General features: G+C 43.6%; 3 protein-coding genes across 5 annotated transcripts in view; 1 reads left to right on the top strand and 2 right to left on the bottom strand.

The window, feature by feature from the left end:
• LOC130381399 (semaphorin-3F-like) overlaps positions 1–5,520 on the bottom strand; it is a 16,630-nt gene extending 11,110 nt beyond the window's left edge. The window contains exon 1 of one of the 2 annotated variants that reach the window (XM_056589024.1): positions 5,390–5,520. The gene's annotated coding sequence lies outside the window, so the exon portion shown is untranslated. Of the gene's footprint in view, positions 287–5,389 lie in introns of those variants that run through there. The other variant, XM_056589015.1, reaches the window with a different exon arrangement.
• A 254-nt stretch (positions 5,521–5,774) lies between these two features.
• Positions 5,775–15,319, bottom strand: LOC130381411 (testis-specific Y-encoded-like protein 1). The gene is made up of 7 exons (XM_056589037.1): positions 13,950–15,319; positions 13,669–13,746; positions 13,463–13,574; positions 13,199–13,350; positions 11,254–11,330; positions 10,529–10,731; positions 5,775–7,081 (listed from the first exon to the last, which is right to left on the bottom strand). The coding sequence occupies exons 1-7, from the start codon at positions 14,838–14,840 to the stop codon at positions 6,894–6,896; spliced, it is 1,701 nt and encodes a 566-aa protein (XP_056445012.1). The 5' UTR covers positions 14,841–15,319; the 3' UTR covers positions 5,775–6,893.
• Positions 15,320–15,783: 464 nt separating this feature from the next.
• LOC130381387 (protein phosphatase 1 regulatory subunit 3A-like) lies at positions 15,784–23,762 on the top strand. 2 transcript variants are annotated; one of them, XM_056589003.1, is made up of 5 exons: positions 15,788–17,057; positions 19,059–19,090; positions 19,917–20,002; positions 20,335–20,361; positions 21,437–21,526. In XM_056589003.1, exons 1-4 carry the CDS (start codon positions 16,198–16,200, stop codon positions 20,359–20,361), a joined length of 1,005 nt encoding a protein of 334 aa, XP_056444978.1. In that variant the 5' UTR covers positions 15,788–16,197; the 3' UTR covers positions 21,437–21,526. The 2 variants fall into 2 exon arrangements, with proteins under 2 accessions (XP_056444967.1, XP_056444978.1); XM_056588992.1 differs by lacking the exon at positions 20,335–20,361 and having other exon boundaries at positions 15,784–17,057; positions 21,437–23,762.
• Positions 23,763–23,801: the final 39 nt, after the last annotated feature.

Below are 23,801 nucleotides of genomic sequence, written 5' to 3'. Positions count from 1 at the left end.
AGAAATGAAAACCTTGTTGAAAAATAAATCTCCACGAAAAAGCGGCGAAACGTTTAAAATCCCCGGCTCAAATGTGTTGCATTTTCAGTCAACACCCACTGATTGAAAATAAAACATTTGATCCGATGAACTGTGAGGATTTGATCCAAAATAACTTAAAAGTCTCAATGGCAACTACCACATACGACGTTGTAATGACCGTTACAACAGTGACTTAACGGTAACCCATGGCTGTTACAGGCTGAAATGCAAGTGAACAAATGCAGGTGTTTGGAGTGTGCATATCCCGCGGTCTCTTCCTTCTGTCCTGCCCCCACCCGCCCCTCTCCTTTTGGCCCACAGGAGCACTGAATCAAACCCCCTGGTACACCATATGGGGATATTAACCCTCTTGCTGCTGGTTAGAGAAACACACCGTTATTAATGTGCGTGTTGTCTCTATCTCTTATATTTAACGTCTTAGCATGTCTAAGACAATATACCTAGACATATACCTTTGTTAATTTTTCAATAGATAGAGAGAGATAGGGAATTGTGTTTGAACAGCATCCACTTTAACACAACCCACACCCTTTCAGTAGATATAGAATGATTTACAAAAGGTTTATCTCATGTTCCAGCTAGGCTTTAGATCATTTGAAAATTGATTCATACAAGACGAAACGGCTTAGATTCACTTTAGATAGAGAGCCAGTGTAGTCCAATCGAACAAAAAAGAAAAAAAGGAAAAAAAAACTATTGTTCACAGTTACACTTCAGCAGCACCTAGATGTGTAGTGGCCCCGAAAGATTCCTTAGATTCCTCCTAAGATGGATTCAGGGATCGGGACAACAGTGACAAAGTAGCCAGCAAAGGGGAGTGGGGGTGCGGGTCTGTCTCACACACAACACATCCATTCTCTTAATAGAGTCGCAAGCTTGAAATTGAACAGCCCTGTTTTCTTTGTGCCCCTCTTTATCGTCGGCGTTTAGGTACAGACTCTGACGTACAAAAGCAGAGCACGAACCCATCCGGTGCCACGGTCCTACTCAGAGGGCAGAATACACACAGCGCGCCGGGCAGGGGGCTGCTGAGTGTCACAGGCGCTGTGTGAAAAGTCACAGAGAGGGTTCCCAGCAGCCCGCTGCAGCAGGAACCTGGTGTCGCACAATTCTAACTTCCGTCTAAGTTTACCTTTACATCGCTTATGCTAATTGTGACGTCGTGGCAGCAGATTTCCCGTAACCCCGGTCCTCCAAGGGCCTGGATTCCCAGCCAGATGTCCCGCCTTACACGCCCAGTGGGGTCCAGGTTGGGCCCGCAGGAAGCCTCTGCTTCCCTCCCGCCACGGCGGGCATCACTCCCTCTTTCCACTCGAGGAAGTGAGTCAGGAGCGCGTGCTGAGGTCGCGTTTCCGTGTGCGTTGTGGTTGACCGCGAGCGCTCAATGAATGACCGACTCCCCCTTTTTCTCACTAGGTACACTCCCTCCCTCCCCCTCCTGCATCAACCTTCGCTCAATAGTCTTATCTGGGCGGCCGCACGCCCCGCTCAGCTCTGACCTGCTGGCGGGAGATAGCAGGAACCACGTGTTTATCACCTTGACATTAAAGTGGACAGGGCTTAACTCTGAGGAAACCAGCCCAAGGACAAATAGGGTTGGGTCTCACCGGCTGCCCACGACAAACAATACTACGTAGCACACAGTGAAGTGCACCTGAGAACCGCATGTCATATGCAAGGACAAAATCATCACCTGTGGTTCTAAAGCCCCCTCTGAGCAGGACTTCTGGGCCTCAGTGGGATTTAAGAGAGGTGAGCTGTGCCTGGTGAACCCCGATGGCCCTGGCCCTCTGCCCTCACACCCAATACAGGAGTAGTTATTGTTATTCAGCCCACTGCATGCAGACTGCTGCATAACAATGGAATATTCCTCTCCATCACCACTGGAAGATCAACAAGCCTAAAATAAGATATGATGGCTCATCGGCGGTCTGCAACACAATTTTAGAATAAGTAGATTACATTACACCATATGGTGCACTGGTTCGGCTGTTTTCCACTCCCTGCTGAATGGTTCTGTGTTCATTCCCCGGGGTCCGCGATCCACCTGAAGGCATTCGCTGAGCAAGATGCCCCCCAATCCCTACCTCCTGTTCGACGCTTTGGAGAAAAGTTTCTGCTGAACGACTAAATATGATATAACCATGGTGCACCGGTTCATCATTGGACCAGGTATATTCAGAGAACCCAAAACAATAAGACTGCACGGTCGGAGCCAAGTTTCTCTCACATACCACCTGACTGAAGTACCACTGTGCGGTCATGGACCAACAACAGAAAACCAGCAAAACGGCGACACACGATAAGGCGGCAGGTGCCTTCAGGTATGACTGACACCCGTGAACTTCACACGCCGCTGACTATGAAAAGAGAGAGAGACAGAGAGACCTCGGCCTCTAGACGAGTACTCTGACTTACAGAGGCGCGCCGCTTGTACGTGGCGCCTAACATTCCAGGGCAGCGTGCTGCTACGGGGTGAACGCAGGCCGCTCAGGGGGAGGACGGCGGGGCAGACATGGCCGCCGTATTGTTCCTGCTGGTATACGGCTCGAACACCAGCAACGGGCCGCAGGTTCCCCTCTGCAGGCACACCATGCCACGTGTGCTCTGGAGCGGCCAGTTACCATCTGCCCATCAGACCCGCGAGCGGTGGCACTCAGTGTCTCTCTCTCACTCTCGCTCTCTCTCTTATAAACTGAGGCGGTAGGAATCAACATCTGTTGAAGAATGGCTCAGTCTAAATAACAAGGAGGGGGAGGACAATCACAGTGTAACAGTTGAGCAGCCTGGGTGGTAAGTGAGACAGAACCGTCTCCAGAGAGGTAGAAATGTTATGACTCGCTGTCTTTCAATGCCCTCCAGGAATGGGTGTGCTAATATTGTGTTCAATTCAAGGATTTAATGACCTGCAATTGTAAATGTTTTATAATGTCTCACAAAGGGATATTTAAGCATGCGTCCAGAGCCTTATAGACACTGGTATGATTAGGAATATCATTAGCATCGTTGTTATTATTTCTGTTTACATTGGGTCTTTATAGCCTAGAGTAATACACCTATCATACAGCCATGCACACACAAATCTTGTCTGTAAGCTCTGGCAAGAGAATATTTGCACACATTTGGCATTTTGAGCTGAAGCCTTGATGCTTCATTCAAAACACATTTAGTTTCTGGCCCAACACATTTTGTGTATCGCTTTCTCTCTCCCCCTCTCTCTCCCTCTCTCTCTCCCTCTTGTTTTGTTTTAAACCTTCTCTTTGCACATATCCTTCAGGCTCCAGGTGAATTTTAATGACAACAAGGCAACCAAAGCTCGGCAATCTCATGAAACCGGTACAATGTGTGTGTCTGCGTCAATGCATGCGTGTGTGTGTGCGCACATGAATGTATTTACACATAAATCATGCATGCATCTATTAGCGTGCAAGCTAGAAAGCCTACACATGGAGACATCGCTTATCATTATATACTAATTTATGCAGCATCTAAATATTTGTGTGTGTGTGTGAGCTTGTGCGTGTGTGAGTGTGCTTTTTGTGTTGTGATATGTGTATTGTGAATTGTGCATGTGTGCATTGCATTATGTGTGTGTGTGTGTGTGTGTGTGTGTGTGTGTGTGTGCGTGCATGCGTGTGTGTTTTGTGATGTGATTTGTGTGTGTATTGTGCGTTGTGCATGTGTGCATTGCATTACGCTTATGTGTGTGTGTGGTTCATTCTGCGAGGTGTGCTCATGTGTGTGTGTGCACGTGTGCACCGGCGTGCCTGAGGCGTGCCCGTGCACAGCGTGAGCGCCGGGGGGGGGGGGTTCTATTCATCTGTCTGGTGTGATTGTGGCTCTCTGTGACTGGGCCCAGGCGTCACCGTGTGCTCTCTGATCTCCCAGATAAGAGACATCCATCTGCTGTGCATATCTGTCAGGGGCCTGAAAGCGCCGCTTATCATTCCACTCATCCATTTCCCTCACTCACTCACTCCCGTCTCTCTATTCTCCAACCCTTATTTTACCATGTGCACGGTTCAAATGCTGCGCTTCATCTCGAAGGCCCGTGCAGACGCAGGGCGGTGGGGTGTTATTTAGATGATTGCATGAATGAGTCTGTGATGATAAGCGTTACATGTGTAGGCTTACAGGCGCGCACGCTTGTAGATGGATGCATGATGCAGTTGTGCATACATTCATGCTTGCACACACACACCCATAAGAACACACACACGCATGGACGTAGACACACACACACACACACACACACATAGACACACACACACACACACACACACACACACACACACACACACACACACACACACACACACACACACACACAAAGACAGACAGACACACACACACACACACACAGCCACACTCACACAAACACACACGCACACACGCACACGTAGACACACATTCAGGTAGCGGGTACTTAAGAGGCCCTGTCTTAACCTATCAAATTACTCTTTTTCTTCTACATAGCCTACTCACCAGGCAGTGATTTGCCGGGGGGAAAGATTCCATTTCCGAAAAAATCCCTCAGGTGTAAGATAAATGATTGTTTCGTTTTTTGCTTGAACCTATTTCATACACTTGTTTCAATCTAAAGATAACCTGTTCCCTTCGCAGATTCCACGGAACGAATCTCCGATTGGGAAACATGAGAGTGTATAAAGGCAGGGATGAAAATCTGTGTACAGTAGCAACAGCAGCTCAACACCGGGGAGTGTAGTTTACACAAGAGAATCCAGTTAGGCTCCTGTTGCCCTACATTCACAGAACACCCTGAGACCACAAAACCACCTCGGAAAGGGCCTCCGCGGGGGCAACGTAGTTAGTCACGATCGATATGTGCAGAACCTGACCCCGTCTCCCCCCTCCGGCTTGCATTATGAATTCATAACCATCAAAATCCATTCGCGTTGCATTCGGAGGTGGGGCCCAACAGCCCATTCCGGTGATAAAAAAACCCTAATAACTCCTTTTAAGCATGAGACAAGCGTTGAGTTATTCAGAGGGGATGATAGGGCTGGGGTCTATGTTTCATCCGTCGAATCCTCAGCATATGTTTCCATGGCAAGTATTATTAGTGTAAGGCCGTCCGAGCCAGCGTGCCTCTGGGTACAGGGACTACAGCAGCAGGACAGGTTTTTGCCGGTGGAATATTTATAGCCTTGCATTAAAAGGGAAATCTAGGGTTTAAGTGTACCGTTGCAACACCGCCTCTGCTACTTTGTCTAGGCCTGTCGAAAAATGTCCTCCCTGGGGCTATATTTTTTTGTGTTATGATGCAAAATGTTATTAGATGTTTCTACACACATTATCTCATAGATCAAATGTAAGTGGTATTTACCTGAAAAGCGTTGTCTTTCTGGAAGAAAACATGTGGAAGTTACATATCTTGCGAACAAATCTTGTCAGTCACTGCCTCATAGTTTATAACTTAATAGTTAAACGGGTTCAATTATCAGCCAAGCTTTGTGGTCTGTCTACTCAGTAACTCGAGGAAGGAGGGTGAAAAAAAGAAAAATCATGTTCTTGTGTTTAGGTGCAAAACCTCATCCCACCAGGCTGAGGTGAGGAAATGATATTCTATTCTGCCATCTTGTGGCTTTTTCTGTAGGGACATTTCCTCGGTGTAATACAACACTGATGCAGGCTAGACTGCCTCCTGTTACAACTTCTCCATGCTGAACCTAATACTTGCTGTAATTTGAGTAAGTCAACTGCTACAACAATTCACCATTTATTAGGTCTGATCAAAAGGTGGACATCATATATCTTAAAAAGCAAACCAAAAAAAAAATACATATTTTTCGAACTAGTTTTCTATAAAAAATCTGCACACAAAATATAACTTTCTGATTATGAATTTTATGTAAAATCCTAGATTAGTTGAGAAATTTAGTAATGGCTTAAACAGATCAACAGCCTGTGAAAAAAGACTTTGCAGAAAAAATATTTACAAGAAATCTATCACTAGGAAAAGTAAATAGAAATGTAGAAACTGTTATACCAGTGTGTCAAACTGTAGCCATGCATGAAGTAACTGGCTGAAAACCTCACTGCCTGAATTTGGAGCGCGGCACAAAACGTACACCTTAGCCTGAACAGTCATACTGTTAAAAGTAAAATAAATAAAAGTTCCTAAAGTATAGATGGACAAATAAGAGAAACACAAAATTACAAAAGCATGCTCCCAAGATAATTTGGTTAAAACCTAACTAGATCCTCAATTCCTTAATTATAACCAGAAGGATGTACAAAATAAGTATTCCCATAGACAAATTGATGATTAAATAATACAGAATTCAAACAAACAAAATTGGTAGAATACAGAGAAATGACTGTCTCTTTAAAAACTTGTTCAGGGGAGTATTGGTGTGTGTGTGCGTGTTTGTATGACTGATACAAAGATGTGGCTAACAATATTGTCCTTGGTTTCTAGTTACTACAGTAGAATACACTTATATTACACAGCAAACATTTGAAAAATATCCTAATTACTACTCTCTATTATGTAACCACTACGGTCATCCCTGAGAACAAATTTTAGTTCACAACTCGTCATGAAAAAGGTGCCAACATCTGAAATTATCCTAAAGCAATTTAATTAATCAAACATGATGCTTGATATGCATGATTAACAAATTGAAACTGAGGATGTTGATTCATTTAATTCATTACTACACTTGTATATATCTATGAAGTATAGTACATTTCTTTGAAAAGCAAAAGGGAGCATTGCCATTTCACTTTTATTATGGTATGCCGGATTAAAACGCCACTAAGCAATATGGGTATTAAACAACGGCTGGATTCCTATGCATAAGTAATGAGTTATAATTCCTAATCTTTCAATCTTTTCTCTCGTCCTCTTCGTCGCCCTCCTCGTCGACATCAATGTCCTCCTCATCCTCCTGGTCTTTGGCCTTCGGGTCCCCGGGTGACTCCTCTACATCTTCCACATACACATCTTCGTCTTTATCACCAAACGAATCCTCTTCCTCCTCTTCCCTTGGCTCCTGGTCGCTGTAGTCGGAGCCTAGAGAGCAGACATGAGCATGGGTTAGGAAGTCATTCAGGAACGATGTGTAAAAACACAACGGGACAATGATCGGATTTGATTCACTATTCCAGAATTATCAGATTGAGCTCAACAGCAAGAGAACCAGCGATAGAAATGCAACCACACCAAATTCAGCCCAGGAAAGTTCACCCTTCCAGCCGGCGTTGTGTTTGTGTTAAGGGAAGCCTTGGCAGCACTGTGGGTGAGGACGACGACTTACAGTCAATCACAATTTCTCCTTCCTCCTCCACACTCTGATCCGAGGAGGAGATATTGCCCGTCTATTCAGTTCAGCCTCCAACTGTTTCTATCAGAGACTAACCACTAGCACTTAGCTGCCTCCCCGCAACCTTTTCATGTTTAATATCCCATTCCTCCCAAACAATCCTGTTAAATCTAAAAGCTGTTAAAGCACACTAATGCATTATTAAATAATAGTTGCTTAAAATTACACCAATGTATTCAAGTAATGCATTCGCGTGTCCACTTTGATTAGGGCTGGAAGATTCAGTCTAAAAATAAAACCTTGATGCTTTCAAACTAATGGACAATCTTTTAGATTTAAACCTAGATATTTTTAGTTACTCTTAACAAAAGAAAAATACAAAAATATATCGTGCATCGTTCACAGCGTCTTAATAAAAGCCTTTTTGTCGACTGTATAAATGAGGACCATATCTTTTGCCATGTAATGTGTCACCACATCTTTGATCGCCTGCCACCGCGGCCCGTTCTTGTCATAAGGAATGACGGTTGAAAATACTACATCTGTCGGTGCTACACATACCTGGCATTCCACTCACGTCTTTGTCACAGGTGTGGGATTACGTTGGTTGTGTTCCCAATAAACATGGTAATACTTGTTATATGATCTTCGATCTATGCCATTTTATTACAGTTGCTGAAAAAAAAACACTCATGGGAGACCTAATTTATTAAAATCCTATAGGCGTTTTTCACCATGCTTAGTGCCTGTTAGTATAATTACAATTAGTAATAATAATAATAATAATAATAATAATAATAATAATAATAATAGGAATTCATACAATTAATACACACATTTACACACCGACGGCAGAGTCAACCATGCAAGGTGACAGCCAGCTCGTCAGGAGCAGTTAGGGTTAAGTGTCTTGCTCAGGGACACATCAACATTGAACTACCAATGTTTCGGTTACAAGACAGCCGCTTTACCTCCTGAGCTAAGCCGACCCACCCAGTATACTGTTCCACATCACCAAAAAGGGACACAAGGGGCAAGGTGTGTGTGTGGTTTGGCAGCGCTCTGTCTGGGCAGCGGTTGACTGCGGCGTCCGATACGTTTCTTGGACACGTTCAGTATAACGCTACAGTGTGTGTGATATCCGGATGTGTTTTTCATAGTGTTCGAATCCCAGCTGACACAGCTGGTTAACTTGCTCTTTAAGGTAAAACAAATCAACAGTCTAGAACTATGCTGATTGTCATTTTACAAACTGTCGGAAAGTAAAAATGCCAAAAACAAGAAAGAAATTCTAGCTCTCTGCCCGTCGGAACTATTAAACATTTCAATAATCCTGTGATAAAAAACTCAATCAGGAACTTGCTTCAATTAAGAAAACATTTTAATTGAAAAATTGCATGTGGCCTTATGCCCTTGACTCACAACCATCTATTTCCTCCCTCCCCGAATGATGCAGCATTTCACGTGTGGCACAGTAATGGTTTGATCTTTTTTAGTGACCTTTTCAAAGATGGCACTTTTGTTTCATTTGAAATTCTTCAAAAAAGGACCATCATTTGCCAAAAACACACTTATTTAGATATCTCCAGACACGCAGCTTTGCGAACATTGCTCCTTTCCTGCCCTGCCGGAAAAGAACATGTTGGGCATATTCATCATATTAGACTGGAACCCAGATACCAGAGGCAATGTTTCTATAATATATAAGACTATCCAAACAAATAGTTGACCTTCCCTAGAGCAACCCAAAATGGCTTAAGAACAAGATCTGAATGTTGAGTTCACTGGAGAGGCTTGGGAGCCTTCTTTACACCGTATTCACACCACCTCTCTTTGTCTAACGCCCCGTGCCCACTACCTCCGTCCGTTTACTGATCCCCATTGACTTTGAATGGGGACGGACGCGCAATGCATTGTGGATCCGTCCGTCCCGTTGGAGCCTTCGGCTCCGTCAAGAAGTTGAAAAATGTTCAACTTTTTCGGCAGCGACGGATCCGTCATCCAATCAGATCACGTATGCAAATTTAAGCACTGTGACACGACTCGGGCTCCGACGATACTGGAAAGCGGGAAATCGGGTAATCTTGCCTCGCAACAAGCAGGAAGAAGCGGGAAGAACCCGGCGAAGCGATTTGATTGGCTGACGGATGCCTCTGCAAAGACTACTCCCCCATCAGTCAGCCACGCCTTCCCACGTCCGTTGACTGACGGTGCAGTGGGCATGTAGTGTTAGGCATTGCCTCTTCCAGTTAAAAGTTTTGCATCGTTTACATTACACAAGAGAGAGAGTGTCTAAATTCTATCCCAATGTTGACTCTACTTGTTGCCATCTGAACTCAGCTACAGCTGGGCATGTTTTGGGAATGTCCATCTTTTGACTACATTCTGGGGTCACATCTTCGAAGCCTTTTCATATATTTGCGGCAAAACAATTGAACCCAATCCAATTACTGCTATTTTTGGAGTTCCCAATGAGGGTTTTATTATTACTTCGGCCTAATCCAACTGCATAGCATTTACCTCGCTTCTACCTAACTTCTAGCTCGTATTCTCTGCAGTTGGAAGTCTGATAAGCCCCCTTCATTCACGAGTTGGATCAAGGAAGTGTTATCCTCAATTCCATTAGAAAAGCTCAGGTATAATAGGTCTAAATCACATCAGAAATCTTTGGCAGTATGGTCTCCCTTTATAGAATTTACTCTTGCTCTATCTTTCTTAGAAATACCATAATATCTCTCGGCTTCTACCTCTGCAGATTATTTATTTGTTTTGTTTTGTTTTTGTTTCTTCATAAGTCAGGAAATGGTTACCTTTGTGACTCTTCATTAGACAGGAAACGGTGCCATAACTATGACTCATGACTGCTTTGCTGTTAGGTGCTGATGCTAATACTGATGAGCCTCTTTTGGCAAGCTTTGCTTGAATGTACATGTCCTCTGAAGTATGTACAAAATAAGTGTACATGACATTGGATGACTGCCTGATTGTTGAGTGGTTCCAACTTTGACTAAGCCTCTAAAATCGTTTGATTTATTTTCACATGCTGTCATAATATTGTCTGGTTGTCGTTGGGGGGGGGGGGGGTGTATACTTTTAATGTTTGTATGCATATTTTCAAAAATCTATAAAGTATAAAAAATAAATAAAAATAAATAGAATCAGACAAATCGTCCAGCCCGAAACCCCCAGCTACCAACCTTGTCCTTTATCTTCTCCCTCCTCCTCCTCCTCTTCTTCTTCCTCTTCCTCCTCCTCATCGTCCTCCTCCTCCTCCTGCTGCTGCTCCCGGCTGTGACCCACTCCGGTGTCACTCTGCTCGTCGTCGTCGTCATCCGAGTCGGAGATCACCACGCAGTCGTCCCCGTTGCTGTTGTCCGCCGCCCTCGCTCCGCTGGCACTACTGGGGTAGGAGAGCAACACTGTGGCTTAATCACCCTCCTCGTGATGGGTTAAGCCAGCCCTCTATCTGGCTGATCCATTACACTACCCAACAGCACCACAAAACAGTTCATGTAGGAGTCAAGTATGGTGAATTATTTTAAAACGCATTAATGTTGATAATGGGACCTAGGGGGGTTGAACGCTGAACCATTTAGCAAGGTGTCAAACACCCTAACCACATGACTATTCTGCACCCTTTGGGCAATCCAATGAGCAACAGGACATTTGGTGAAGGAATGGGTCAACATGGTGTACAGGTCATCTTTCAATGTGGTCATGAGGAACTATCACTAAAACTGGAAGTACAGGAGAATCGTTTGCCTGTGTGTGTGTGGACAGACTGAAATTCACATTTTAGAGTTCTACTGTCAAAGGATTATCCATAAATAATAATAACAAAAATAAATAAATAGACATGACATTCCCAGAGCCTCTGGGATTGTCCCTTAGACATGGAGAGGAGAGTGAGAGCTGAGCTGACCTGCCGTTCTCGCGGGGTTCCCACAGAGGGGTCAGGTAGTACCTCAGGGGGTCCCGGTAAAGGTCATCCTTAAGTATCTGGATGTTGGCAGAAAAGTCAGTTATTATCCCCCAAAAATAATGCAGAACAGAATACAGAATGGTTGCACATCTAAGTAACTCACATCTAATCATCGTTGCAAATTGTTGGTATAAGTGGATTAAACCACTCTGGGTTGTCCCACTATTGAAAAATATATACTTTAATCCAGATCCTGAATGATCAGCAAAAAAGGGAATTCTTTGTTCATGGTCTACCCATTGCACCACATCACACTGGGGTTAGCACTAGGGATCGACCGATTATCGGCCGGGCCGATTATCGGCCGGGCCGATTATCGGCGCCGATATCGGCATTTTGACGCATATCGGCATCTGCCTTTTTTTTTGATCCGACGGCCGATAAGAGATCAATATAAAACGGGATTATTTTGGCCCTGATGCAGCCGCGCCTCTCTGTCTGCTGTCACTACGCTGTCTCCAGCACTGTCCCACCCACAGCACCATCTGATTGGTTACACGCTCTGGTTACATGCAGAGCCACGACGGGTAACAGCCAATCAGCAGTGAAAGCTCTGCATGCACAGTGCTCACACACACGGCGGAGAGGAGAAAAGGTTTGGTCTGGTTTGGTTTCGAGGTAAGTTAAGGCAGCAGACTCTCGCGAATTGTAATGAACATCCCAGTCCTCTACAACTCACAACTACTAGTAACATTACTGTGAGCCCATTAACGTTATCGAAACATAAGCGGCAGCTCTGCTCGCTCGCAGTCCGTTAATCACTCGAAACAAGGTTGCTGATAATATCGATATGGAAATAGTCTGTGATAATAGAAGTCTGTGTATGAGGGAGAGAGTAAAAACCTAATAAACTCAATTCAGTCCAGGATTTATTGCAGGGAAGCATGTTAAGCGGTGGTTATACTTCTACAACTGCGTAATGCGCTATCCAACTGCGTAACCACGGAGCCCCTCGAGCCCTTAGGCTTTAAGGTGAAGGCTGATTAGCTTTTAGCGTAACGTTAGCCCAGCGGTCTGCTTTCTCCTTCTCTGGCTCTAGACGCTCAGCAGACTGCAGCGAAACTCTACAACTCACGACTACTAACGTTACTGTGAGGCCCAATACGTTAGCAGCAGCTGTCTGTTCTTATGATAAACACTGATTATTAAAGTGAAGATGCTGTAGGCTATTAAGTGTTTTTAAACGGTTTAATCACTTGAAATAAGGTTGCTGATAATATTGATAGGGAAATAGTCAGTGATTAAGGGTAAGGGTTAGTGTGTGTGTGTGTGTGTGTGAGAGTAAAATTCAGTTAGTTTTATTACAGGGAAGCACGATGAGGGGATGGCTAGAGAATAGTGTGTGTGTGTGTGTGTGTGTGTGTGTGTGTGTGTGTGTGTGTGTGTGTGTGTGTGTGTGTGTGTGTGTGTGTGTGTGTGTGTGTGTGTGTGTGTGTGTGTGTGTGTGTGTGTGTGTGTGACATGAGAAACTGACAGTAAAGCACCGTCTGTCTGAGGGAAAACTGTCTGTCAATAATGGCTGTTTAACTAGGGAACTATTTATTTACATTTTCAGTTAACTTGGAAAGATAAGTAAAAGATTAACATTTCAGTTCAGTTCAGGACAATTTTAGGGAGCCATTTATTTGTTTAAATTGTGTTATGTTGCAAATCTGATAAGCTGTTGTGTTTATTAAACATATGCTCAAAGGCATTTAAATAAAGTTAACTGTTGGAGTTTGTATTATTCAAAATTTTGACGCCAATATCTTCCCTTTTTCTGTAAATTAATAATCAGCTCCAAATATCGGTTATCGGACTACTAATAATCGGTATCGGCCCTGAAAAAAACATATTGGTCTATCTCTAGTTAGCACACAGCTTTGTGGAGGCGTTCGGCGTTCACCTGCGCTATGTCGTCTCGGCCCGGGTTGCTATGGTCACTGAACCAGCTGAAGAAGGTCTGGTAGACGCCATCGCCGTTCCTGGGGTCGCTGTGCACCATCAGGTTCTGCCCACGGTGCCAGAGGATGGGGTTGGAGAAGGACACCGGGGATCCTGAAGGAGAGACGGCCACCATGTTAGCGTTCTCAATAGAAAACAGAATATAAGCCATTGTTCAAGGCTTAAAAAAGTGTAGCTAGTTCCCCCTCCCTTGAGTAATGCTCACCTCCCATCCCGACGTGCACCTCCTTCATGATGACGTTGTTCTGGAAGTACGGGTTCCTCCTGAAGTGGAAGCGGATCCTGGAACCCAGTTTGCTGTTCTTGAAAGACTCGATCTGCAGAAGAACGAAACATAAGGTAACAAGTTTGTGATGAACAACAAGGCGCTCCATGCGTTTGGGCTGGGCATTATTTGTCTAGTCGATTTACCTCGAGGTCGATCATGTAACTGAGTGCGTCCTCATCGGTCTCGTCGATGTGAGCGGAGAGATGCGGGTGGTTCAACAGCTGACATGTCCAGGTTAAGGAAATGTACATACAAACGGAAAGATTCAAATAACACACACACACACACACACACACACACACACACACACACACACACACACACACACACACACACACACACACACACACACACACACACACACACACACACACACACACACACACACACACACACACACACACTTCTGCTTATGAAAGGATACAGCGGTGACCCAGAAGCCCGGGATAGACTGGGTGATGGTCCGACGCTGGTCCAGGTGAGGCCGCCGCTGCCGGTTCATCTTCATGTCGAGCCTCTGATGAAGGCGGACGCTCTTCTTCTCCAGGGTCTCCAGCCTCATCTGTACCTGCGCCAGCAGGGTCACCGACTGCCGGATCTCAGGGGCCATCTTGACGGAGACTATGGCGCACTCGCCATCTTCTTCATCGTCCTCATTGTCGGAGGGGAGAGAGGAGCTTGGCGTGGAGGAGGAGGCCGGTGTCGTGCCGGGGTCTTCCTCTTCTGTATCTGGGATGTCTTCCACATCCCCTCTGGCCACACTGTGCACAGAGGTGGAGCTGTCTGCTGCAGCTGCCAGCGTCTTTAAGGATTGCTTTAAGGAGTCCCGAACCCCAAGTTTGACTTTACTCTCCCTTTCATCCCGTTTCACTTTATTGGATGATGAAGAGGTTTTTTTACTATCCTCTCCAGCTCCTGCAGTTAGACTGGCTAGTGCCTCAGCAGCCGCGATAGCTGCTGAATCATCTGATTGGTCCGTGGAAGTTGATGGAGGACACTCATGTCCTCCACCATCTCCTCGTGCATTTATGGTACCCGGGAGATCCGACGAATGTGCTTCAACGGTACCGCTCGCGTGTGTTTCCGTCTGGTCGGGTTTTGCAGAAGAAGGTTCCCCTTGGCCTACCGTAATCGCACCATTAGCGGTAGTTTCTTTGCGTTCGACTTCCTTGCTCGTGCAACTTTGTGAAGTTGATGGTTTTTCGTTTGATGCGTCGGTTACTTTGGGAAGCTTGAAGGGGGTAGGGCAACTCTCATCTTCGGGTGGCGCGCATCGTTTTGTTGGTGCTTGCTTGCACCCCACCGACTCACTCATGTTTGCTGGTTATATCTTCAACTAGCTACGTCCCCTGCTAGCTGGACTAAAAGGGACGTTTCTAAAATAGAATACGGTTAACACTTACTCGCCTTATAAAATAAAATGTGAATCAGACCTTCCAAAGGAAATGTTTCACAAAGATGGTACAGGAAGCAGTCATCTCCTTTGGTCCGCGGCCTTGCATGCGAACGTGCTAGCTTCGGCTAATGTTGTTACAACTGGCTAACGGTAGCAGCTCACGTTGACCACTTCTTGCACCATAAAAAATACGAATGATAATATTCTTAAAAAATCAAGGAATACTTAGCATAACGTCCAATTATATCCAAGGTATGCATAGATGTTGGAGATTAAATATAAACTCTTCGCATTAGTTTATATTTCCCTTCTTCCTCCTCTTTACTACCACCGTTCGTCGACGTGACAGAAAAACATTTCTTTGATTGGCTGCAGCGCACCGCGCTAAAACCTTCCAGCCAATCAGCAAGAGGGGGTTGTTTACATTACTTCTATCAGCCAATCAGAGCAGCGCTGCTGTAGCGTCCACCAGTACTTTTAATTCTTTAAAGGATTACAGAGCTATTTCGACGGGGTTAATGATACATATAATTAACTTTCACAGAAAGTTACTAATTCATAGTTATAACGATATCGTTTTAAACGTCATCGACACAGCCATCGGGTCCGTTTTCCAAAATGTAACTGACAGATCGGCAGGTGATGCTCTATGTAGGCTAGTATGGGCACATTTTCCAGGACTTAGATATTAATTTCAAGGGCGATTGGAAATAAATAAATGACGGATATCAGTCTATTATTTTATTATCAGCCATTTATTAACTTAGTAACTTGTAGCCCTAGATGCATGCTGAGGAGGTATAATAATTCTCCACACGGGACGCCCTAGTGAACTTTAACGACCTATATGGTTTTCAAGCGTTGCCGATTTGGACCTTGAAGATGTATGCTCATTTTAATACATCGTCGGCATACACATGCTTTGTGAGTGGAATCAGAGTGGGCGTGTACGAACCAAACAAAACTCAGCGTGTCGAAGGATTATACCAAGCTAAACGACACATTTGGGGCATGAAGTGACGGTGGGTCACTGCTAAAATTAGGTCGCTCCCTTCCCTGCCACGGCAGGCATGCAACATGCAACTGCGCAATACAAGTTATAGTAGTTTATACCAGGGGGGGGGGGCATCCATGATTAACATTACCACCAGCACCCGTTTCCAGACGTCTGGATGCATGGACGTCGCTGAACCAATGTCATTCATTTTATAGTTGTCGGAGACATTAATGCAGCGGTGCTATTTCATTGCCATAAAGGGCCTATAACGAATGCAGAATGTCGTTCTTAACTATTCCAAGTGAAGATGGTCTTTTCACCACTGTGAAAGCAGGTAAATCTGCCGAAGATGGAGACAGTAGCACTACGTGTCCAGCGGATGATGATGATGAGGAGGAGGATGACGACGAAGACGATGGCAGCGAGGAAGTTAATTTCATCCCGAGATGCTCTCCTATCCCAAGGAAGCGCGGCCAATCGATATTTGATGAGGCGGACGAGTATATGCGTATACAGTTGTCTCTGCCTGCAGCCAGGAGAAGGGTAGCGTTCGCTGACACAACAGGTGGGGATCTGGTCGATGTAAGGGAATTTGTTGCCTTCGATTCTGATGAAGAAGAGGACCCAAGGTATGAAGCGGAGGCTGCACATGCAAGAGAGCCCACCTACCGCATACACACAGAATTCCACGTGGCAACGAGAAGTGCCCTGGCAGAGGCTGTTCAAACACACAAGGTGGAAGTTGAAATGCTGTCCCCCATAGAGAACGAACCCCTTGCCTTCAGTGGGATCGTACGAGTGCTCAACATCTCCTACCATAAAGCGGTGTACATCAGGTCCACCATGGACCACTGGGCCACCTACTTCGATCATCCAGCTGAATATATCCAGGAGTCAAGTGATGGAGAGACTGATGCGTTCTGTTTCAAGTTGTCCTTCGCCTCACCTTATGACACCCATGGTTCCAGCATTGAGTTTGTTGTTCGCTATGAAACCTCTGATGGGGACTTCTGGGCCAACAACTCACAGTTGAATTATGTGGTTACCCTCTTAGTGTCTTACGAAGATAATTTAACTCCAGTAAACACTGACACAAAACAAGAATTACGAGGGATCCTGAAAGCCTCTAAGTTTTACAGGTAAATATCATGGCCGACTTTTATTCCAAGGTCAGGAAAAGTAGAAGGAAAACCTGTTTCTAATGCTTTGAAGCTGTCCTGGCTACACACATCAAGGTTGTTTTAAGTTAGTAAAATAAACACTTAACATTTAACATAACTGGATACCAAACATCTCCCTAATATACGCCTCTGCTGTAGGCTTCTTGTATGATGTATTTACTTAAATGGATAAAATAATCTCATAAGCTCAGGAAACCGACCAAATTTGGCGATGCAGTGTTAGTCTAATTTGGACCATGATTACTGAACGTTGGATTTAGCTAACTGAATAGCTCCAGGGATCTAGTCATTATCCAATTGCCAAGGCCTGAACTGATGTTGATCGTAAGTTTTCAACTGTACAAAGTAACTTCAATATCCACATGTGTTGACGGTGTGCAGCTGGCAAATTGTATAAACATCGAAGCTATGAGGCTTTCAAAAGAATGGGGGTGAGTTGAACATGGTACACAACCCCTATGCCAGTGGTGTGTGGCAGCGATCAAAATAGGCAAAGGGCAGGTGTCGTTTTCCTACTTGACGTTTGCCTGCGATAAGTCTTACCTTTGACCTTTACTACCAGTTCCCTTGATAAAGGGACTTCTGGCAACTGCAGTTTCAACTGGCCTAATCTACACACAGAACTGTGTGTTCTGCATGTATCTCTACAAGGGTACATTAAAATGCTTCATTACAATTGTAGCACTCACACCAAACTAGTATGAGACTATGAGAGAGCATGGAAAATCCTGCTAGTGTAGCAACTAGCAAGTGAACAGAAAGAGGGTATCGGTTAAAATTACATGACCTATCTTCTGCAGAAGGTCAGGGTGTGGAAAGGGTTAAGAATACGACTGATCTCGTGTCATGTGTTGGCATACCGGCGGAGTCAACCAAAATCAAACAATCCTACATGGATTTGATTTTTTATAGTAATACACTCTCTTCAGTATACCTTTTATGAGAAGGAAATGCATGTCACTATGTAAACAAGTGTTTTGTATATTTAGGGCGCATCAAGAGGGATATTTAGCTTTCTATTTGTGTATCTCGTTCTCGTCACATCTTTGCTTTTGCCTTTGCTGTATCATCAATATACTGAAGAGATGGAAATTACTTTCAATATCAAAAGAAAACTGAAAACGATAAGCGTTTATGTAAATATTCTATATACTGTACTCTACTGAGCCTTCAATTACAATTACAAATCTATACATCTTTATTATGAACTTCAATTGTAAGTGCTGGGGGAGTCAGGCTTCAGACTGCACTTCAAATCCCCACATGGAAAATTCAGACTTGGGGAATAAGGTTGATAAAAAAGAATGATCAGTCCGGTACTTGACTTTTAGCATTTGACCTATTTAGCCGAAAGCAATATGAATTTAGATTCACTTTTCACAAAGACAAGAGCGAAATCGCTGAAGTATATTTACTTTAGAAAATATGTAATGGTATATTTTACAAAACTACATCGCTACTTCTTCCACTCTGTACCAAATCGACATGTATGAATAAAGTCCTCCATTCACATCTACCTCATATCCCACAGCGCCCCCAGTGATCAGAATGCCTGGGTTGAAGCCTACGAACCATATGCCTGTAGACCACAGAGTGGCTGTTGGTGCTGAAAGACATGCTGAAATCTGCAAAGTACACCACCATACCTGTACAGAAGGCCCGGGATGTAATATTCATACATAATATTCCTATTGTCTTGGGATAAATAGGAGGTTATGAGCTCGATTGGTAACGACAATGCTACTTTATCACAACATAACTTGAGATTGTAAAACAAGGCTAATAACTTGTGACATCAAAGCAAAGCAAATAAACAGAATAATTATCATGATCCTTCACAGACCTCTGTATTTTCAAGAATAATATAAGTTAACAAACAGATACATTGGGTTTAGCACTTTGTTAACACGTTATTTTTTTATGTGTATTCTGATAACCATATATTCTATTTTTTTTCAGTATGGACAACGATGGACAACATATGGATGAAGGTATATTGCAGATTAAATGTAATTATATGAATATAAAATGACTAAATCAAATTAATTTAATGTTATACAACAGTTAGTTCTGACCAATTAATTTGGTTGGAACATTCCATGAGTATTCACTCAAGGCATTCCATGAGTGCTGATATAGAGTATAACAGCACTGGGACTTTTAACCATACATGTATCACTCCGCTTTAGAGGCGTTCTTATAACCGTTACATTGACGGTCTTTATGTATCTTAGATTGCTAGTATGTTTATGTGTTGCTTGGCAACAGTTCAGTCCCATCACAGTTGTGGATCTATTTGTGTTGGCGGATCCAAATAAATCATGAAATAAACAAACAAATCATATCTGTTGTTGCTTATTACTGTTAACTAATAGACAGAAAAGGAGAATGATCCTCTGTGTGCCATTAACAGAACTCTGTTAACTAATTGACTGTTAACTAATAGATGTTAACTATTACTGTTAACTAATATAAGTTTTGTTTAAAAGCAATATCACACTCAAGGTCGTGCTGAATATCAGCACGGCTGAGATTATCTTCGGCACTCGGCCTACGGCCTCGTACCTACGACCAAATCAGATCCATGTTGATATTCAGTACAACAGCACTCCCTCTCATGTGATAATGCTTACCAAATAGCATTACAATAATGAATGCAATATGCATGCTACATAGTCACCATAGCCATCATAACAAGTATCATTACATATACATGCACAATGTTGTAATACCATTAAGGGTGGTACGGTGTATAATCAATGTAGATATAAAGATCCATTAATTTGAAGCTATTTGTTGTGCTTATCGTATTTGCAGAGGACCTGAGCACCTCCTCCCAACCACAGCATGTCGGGCCTAAACCTGTTTGCCCAGTTATCATTCATCCAGAGATCGATTTAGAGGTAAGAAAAGAACACAAACCTTTCAAAACTATTCATCATAACAACATCCAGGCATCCAGGTGCACCAAATGATGCCATTTTTCTTTGAACAAATCTTTACCTGGAAAAGTCAAGATTAGCTCTTTATGTTATATGCAACGCGCTTGCCAACAACGTATAATGGAGGGATACATTCTGAATGATCTGGATTTGCATGCAGTTGTTGATACAATCCCATCCTACTTGAATTCAGCAGACCAGGTACAGTAGGTCATTCATTCGGTCCTTCATTCACAGTACATTTCATGGAACTAACCAATGTCCATTTCCTTAACTCTTTGTATTGTCCACAGCTCATAGAAGCTTCTGCAGCGGTTTAGGTAATATCTTACTGTTAGCCGTTACAGCATGGGAGCCTCGTAGTCCATCGTCACTGCTAGGGTGTGAATGTATTCACGCTAGCAGTCACGATGTAGCACCCCTTTTGATTCATTGTACTCAGTGGTATGTTCATGGTGCATTGTGGTTGTTTTTCATTGTATTGTATCAGTATGGAACTCAATAACTTTACTTAGTGTTCCCTGAGTTCTTGTTAATATTAATGTAATTTGATGCAATATAATGTTAATGTTGGTTTATTTGAATGTGCTACATGGTTACCATATAGTGTCAAATATGTTCCTGAAAAAGTTGTTTGCCCACTGACCACTAACTGAATCATAAAGATATTAATCATTAATCATGAATCTATCAATCATGAATTATGAATCTATTGGCTCATGAAACTCATAGGTGCTTAATGAATTGTTTATATGTAATGTATGGATATGTATGAATTCCTCAGAGCTCAACCTCTAGCTTGCATGTACATATTGTACATATTGTGTGTTGTGCATAAAAAATGTGAGAAATTATGATGGGGTGGAATTATCCAAAACTGAGGATATGAAAGTGCTGATAGCTGTGGTGTGAGTTTCGATTCCAAATTACATTGAGGGAACCAGCTGTTAACCAGCTGATTACCACATGTCAGGGAGCATGTTCACAGCTAATTCAAACATATTTTCTTGACACACGTAAATTGTAGATACTGGGAAAAGCTGAATTTCAAAACTGGGGAAGTTACAGTCAATCTTAAACTTAATCGTCTTCACTATTTCCTTTTGGGTATGAATTCACATTACAAGTGCAATATTTGGAAAACAAATGTTTGAAGGCATTTGCTAGCTAGCAATTCAAAGATGTTTTTTTATTATAGTCCTGCAACAATTTTCCTGTTTGTATTGCCTTGTTCGTATTCACTCTCAGTTTCACTATGTCAGCATGTACTCCAAAGAAAAGCATTTCTGCATTAAAATGTTTTTTTGCCAGTCTGTGTGTAATCGTAATGTGTTTTTGGAAATGTTACCATTACCCTGTCTTGGATCTTAACATTATTTTATCATGTTTTCCCAGACTGCCGATGACACATTTGGTGCCCCACGGTCACCGAACCAAGAGCTCCAATCTCTTGACGATGCACAGTGCGATGAAGCCAGTATGCCCCACCAATCACCTTATATGTCTTGTCGTAACACAACTGACCAACCATTACATGTTCTATCTCCAGTTCACACTGCACCTCAGTCCAGTGAGTCACCCTCCCTACCTTCAGTCCCCTGTGAATCGGTCAACCAGATTTCAGAGCGTTTAGTAGAAGCCATCAGCTGGTCCGCACTGCAGAACGATCCGACCCCCTTTCAGCCTCACACACCGAGCTCCAGCACCAGCTCTCTGGCAGCAGATGAGGAGCAGGGCAAAGACAGCTTTGCCCTCGATAAACTTATACCATTCACTGTTACTCAGTCCCCTATTATGGAGGCCAGCAGCCATCTTAGTAGTGAGGATGAGGAAGTAGAGATGTTGACCTTGGGAGATGGAAAGGTCAAGCTAGCACAAACGTTTTCCAGAGGAGAGATAGACTTGTTTGATGAAAAAGTAAAGCATTTAGATTCAGAATCAGATGAGTGCACATCTGAAAGTAGCCCCCGAAATGAGATCACCCCGGACAACGTTGAAGGCAAGTGGAGATTCTGTGAGACGGAGGAGGAAACCTTACAGACGGCACCATTGGAGAGCTTGAACAACGCCGGTGTTCCAGATGTTCCATCCACACCTAACACACAGCTGCCTTTAGCATCTGAAATGCTAACTGAGCAACCACCTTCCAAAGTTCAACATTTGGACCTTCTGGAGATATCTATGACCACAAAAGTGGAGAATACATATGCTGGTAAAGCACATTCATGCCTGTTGACGCAGTTGGAGTTGCTAAGCGTAGAGAGAGAGACAGAACAAGAGAGAGGAGAGACACAGGCTGTCTTGATGAGCCATTCAGATGATCCTTATGACAAAGAACAAAACACAAAGGTGGATGAAGAAGAAGCAACACCAGGAGATGCTGCCGCATTATTAGAAGAGGACGAGAAGGTCCAACAAGAAACACTGAGTTCAGACATCGGTCAGACCAATGGAGAACAAAGCTCAATGTACCAAAGCACTAATACTGACAATCCATTTGAACTTGGCACATCAGTAAAAAACAACTTGCTATATCCGTCTGATTCTGAGGCGACAGCAACACAGACCTCGCTGGTTGACCCCGATACGATATTTAGAGACGCATTTGATAACCTAAGAGAGACGAGCCAAAGACCAGAAGAGGAATCCATTGATTTAGTGAGCCCAGATACGTGTCTCACTCCCCCAGCTCCAGAATCTCCCCCTAGGTACGGCTCTTCTCCTTCAATCGGATCTAGCGAGCTATCTACCACACCGTCGGTGGATTCCATTGCTACATCTCCTCTCTGCGTTCCCAAAGCAGAGAGTCAGGTGTTTCTAGGAGAGGAGCGACAAGCTGCAACATCAAACGCAGTCGCAGACACAAACACCTCGGCGACATCAGATGTTAACGTGTGTGACGCTACGCAAGGCGGGAAAGAGGTGGTGGAGCCGCCTCAAACACCCTCTGACTCATCGGCAGCGTATCCACCCTACACCTCCCTGACAGCTGAGGAGCCGTTAACCTCGCATCCAATGTGTAAGGTGGGGAAAAACCTGAGGCTCAGCATCACCTTCCTGTGGGGTGTGACCTGTATCTCCGTGGTGATGGCGGACCCCAGTTCCCTGTTCATCGTGGGACTTGTTTTGTCTGCACTCTTCTTTCTGATTGCGTCAGATTAGAGCTTTGTGGGGAAGTGGTTGAGGTTTTTGTTTTTGTTTTCATCGTTCCTAAGAAGCAGACAAGTAGCACATGTGTGAGGATGTTGTGATGGGGTGCACGTTCTTTATGTTCCACGTGTTATAATGACTTGTCATGTTGTCAACACAGACTAGTTTCTGATACCAGGGGCACTTAATACTTTATCTGTACTCATCATCATAATATTATAAGAATTCTCTCTAAAGGAGACAGAAGAAGAAAAAAGACAATGTAACGAAATGTTGTAGTTGTCTTATACACTTGCAAAGTCTATTATCAGACATGAATATATACCCATTTATCGCAAAACATTATTACACAAAGGCCTTAACAATCACTTGAATTTGATAGCACAACTGCAGCGTTTTGCTTTTTTGTATTATCAGAATTATGTCAGAGATGTTCACAACGTCCTTCCACTGTGACACATACATATCACAATAACATATATATGGTTGGTTTTGCATCATTTATAAGCCTACTCCAAAGAATATTAAAGGTTTACATAATATATGATACGGTCTCTTTTGTATCTTCTTGTTACCTTTGTTTTCTCTGTCATTCTTTTAATTCCCATAA

Source organism: Gadus chalcogrammus, chromosome 1 (assembly GCF_026213295.1).
Source record: "Gadus chalcogrammus isolate NIFS_2021 chromosome 1, NIFS_Gcha_1.0, whole genome shotgun sequence".
Taxonomy (NCBI): Eukaryota; Metazoa; Chordata; class Actinopteri; order Gadiformes; family Gadidae; genus Gadus; species Gadus chalcogrammus.
Note: the sequence above shows the minus strand (reverse complement) of the source record. Positions and strands in the feature narration are given on the sequence as shown.

Excerpts from the sequence above, each read along its gene's own strand:
- LOC130381387 (XM_056588992.1), top strand. The coding sequence starts at position 16,198 with ATGTCGTTCTTAACTATTCCAAGTGAAGATGGTCTTTTCACCACTGTG. Across the intron at positions 17,058-19,058 it reads AAAGCCTCTAAGTTTTACAG|TATGGACAACGATGGACAAC; the intron begins GTAAATATCATG and ends ATTTTTTTTCAG. Across the intron at positions 20,003-21,436 it reads ATCCAGAGATCGATTTAGAG|ACTGCCGATGACACATTTGG; the intron begins GTAAGAAAAGAA and ends ATGTTTTCCCAG.
- LOC130381411 (XM_056589037.1), bottom strand. The coding sequence starts at position 14,840 with ATGAGTGAGTCGGTGGGGTGCAAGCAAGCACCAACAAAACGATGCGCG. Across the intron at positions 13,747-13,949 it reads CGGGCTTCTGGGTCACCGCT|CTGTTGAACCACCCGCATCT; the intron begins GTATCCTTTCAT and ends TGGACATGTCAG. Across the intron at positions 7,082-10,528 it reads GGGAGAAGATAAAGGACAAG|GCTCCGACTACAGCGACCAG; the intron begins GTTGGTAGCTGG and ends TCTGCTCTCTAG.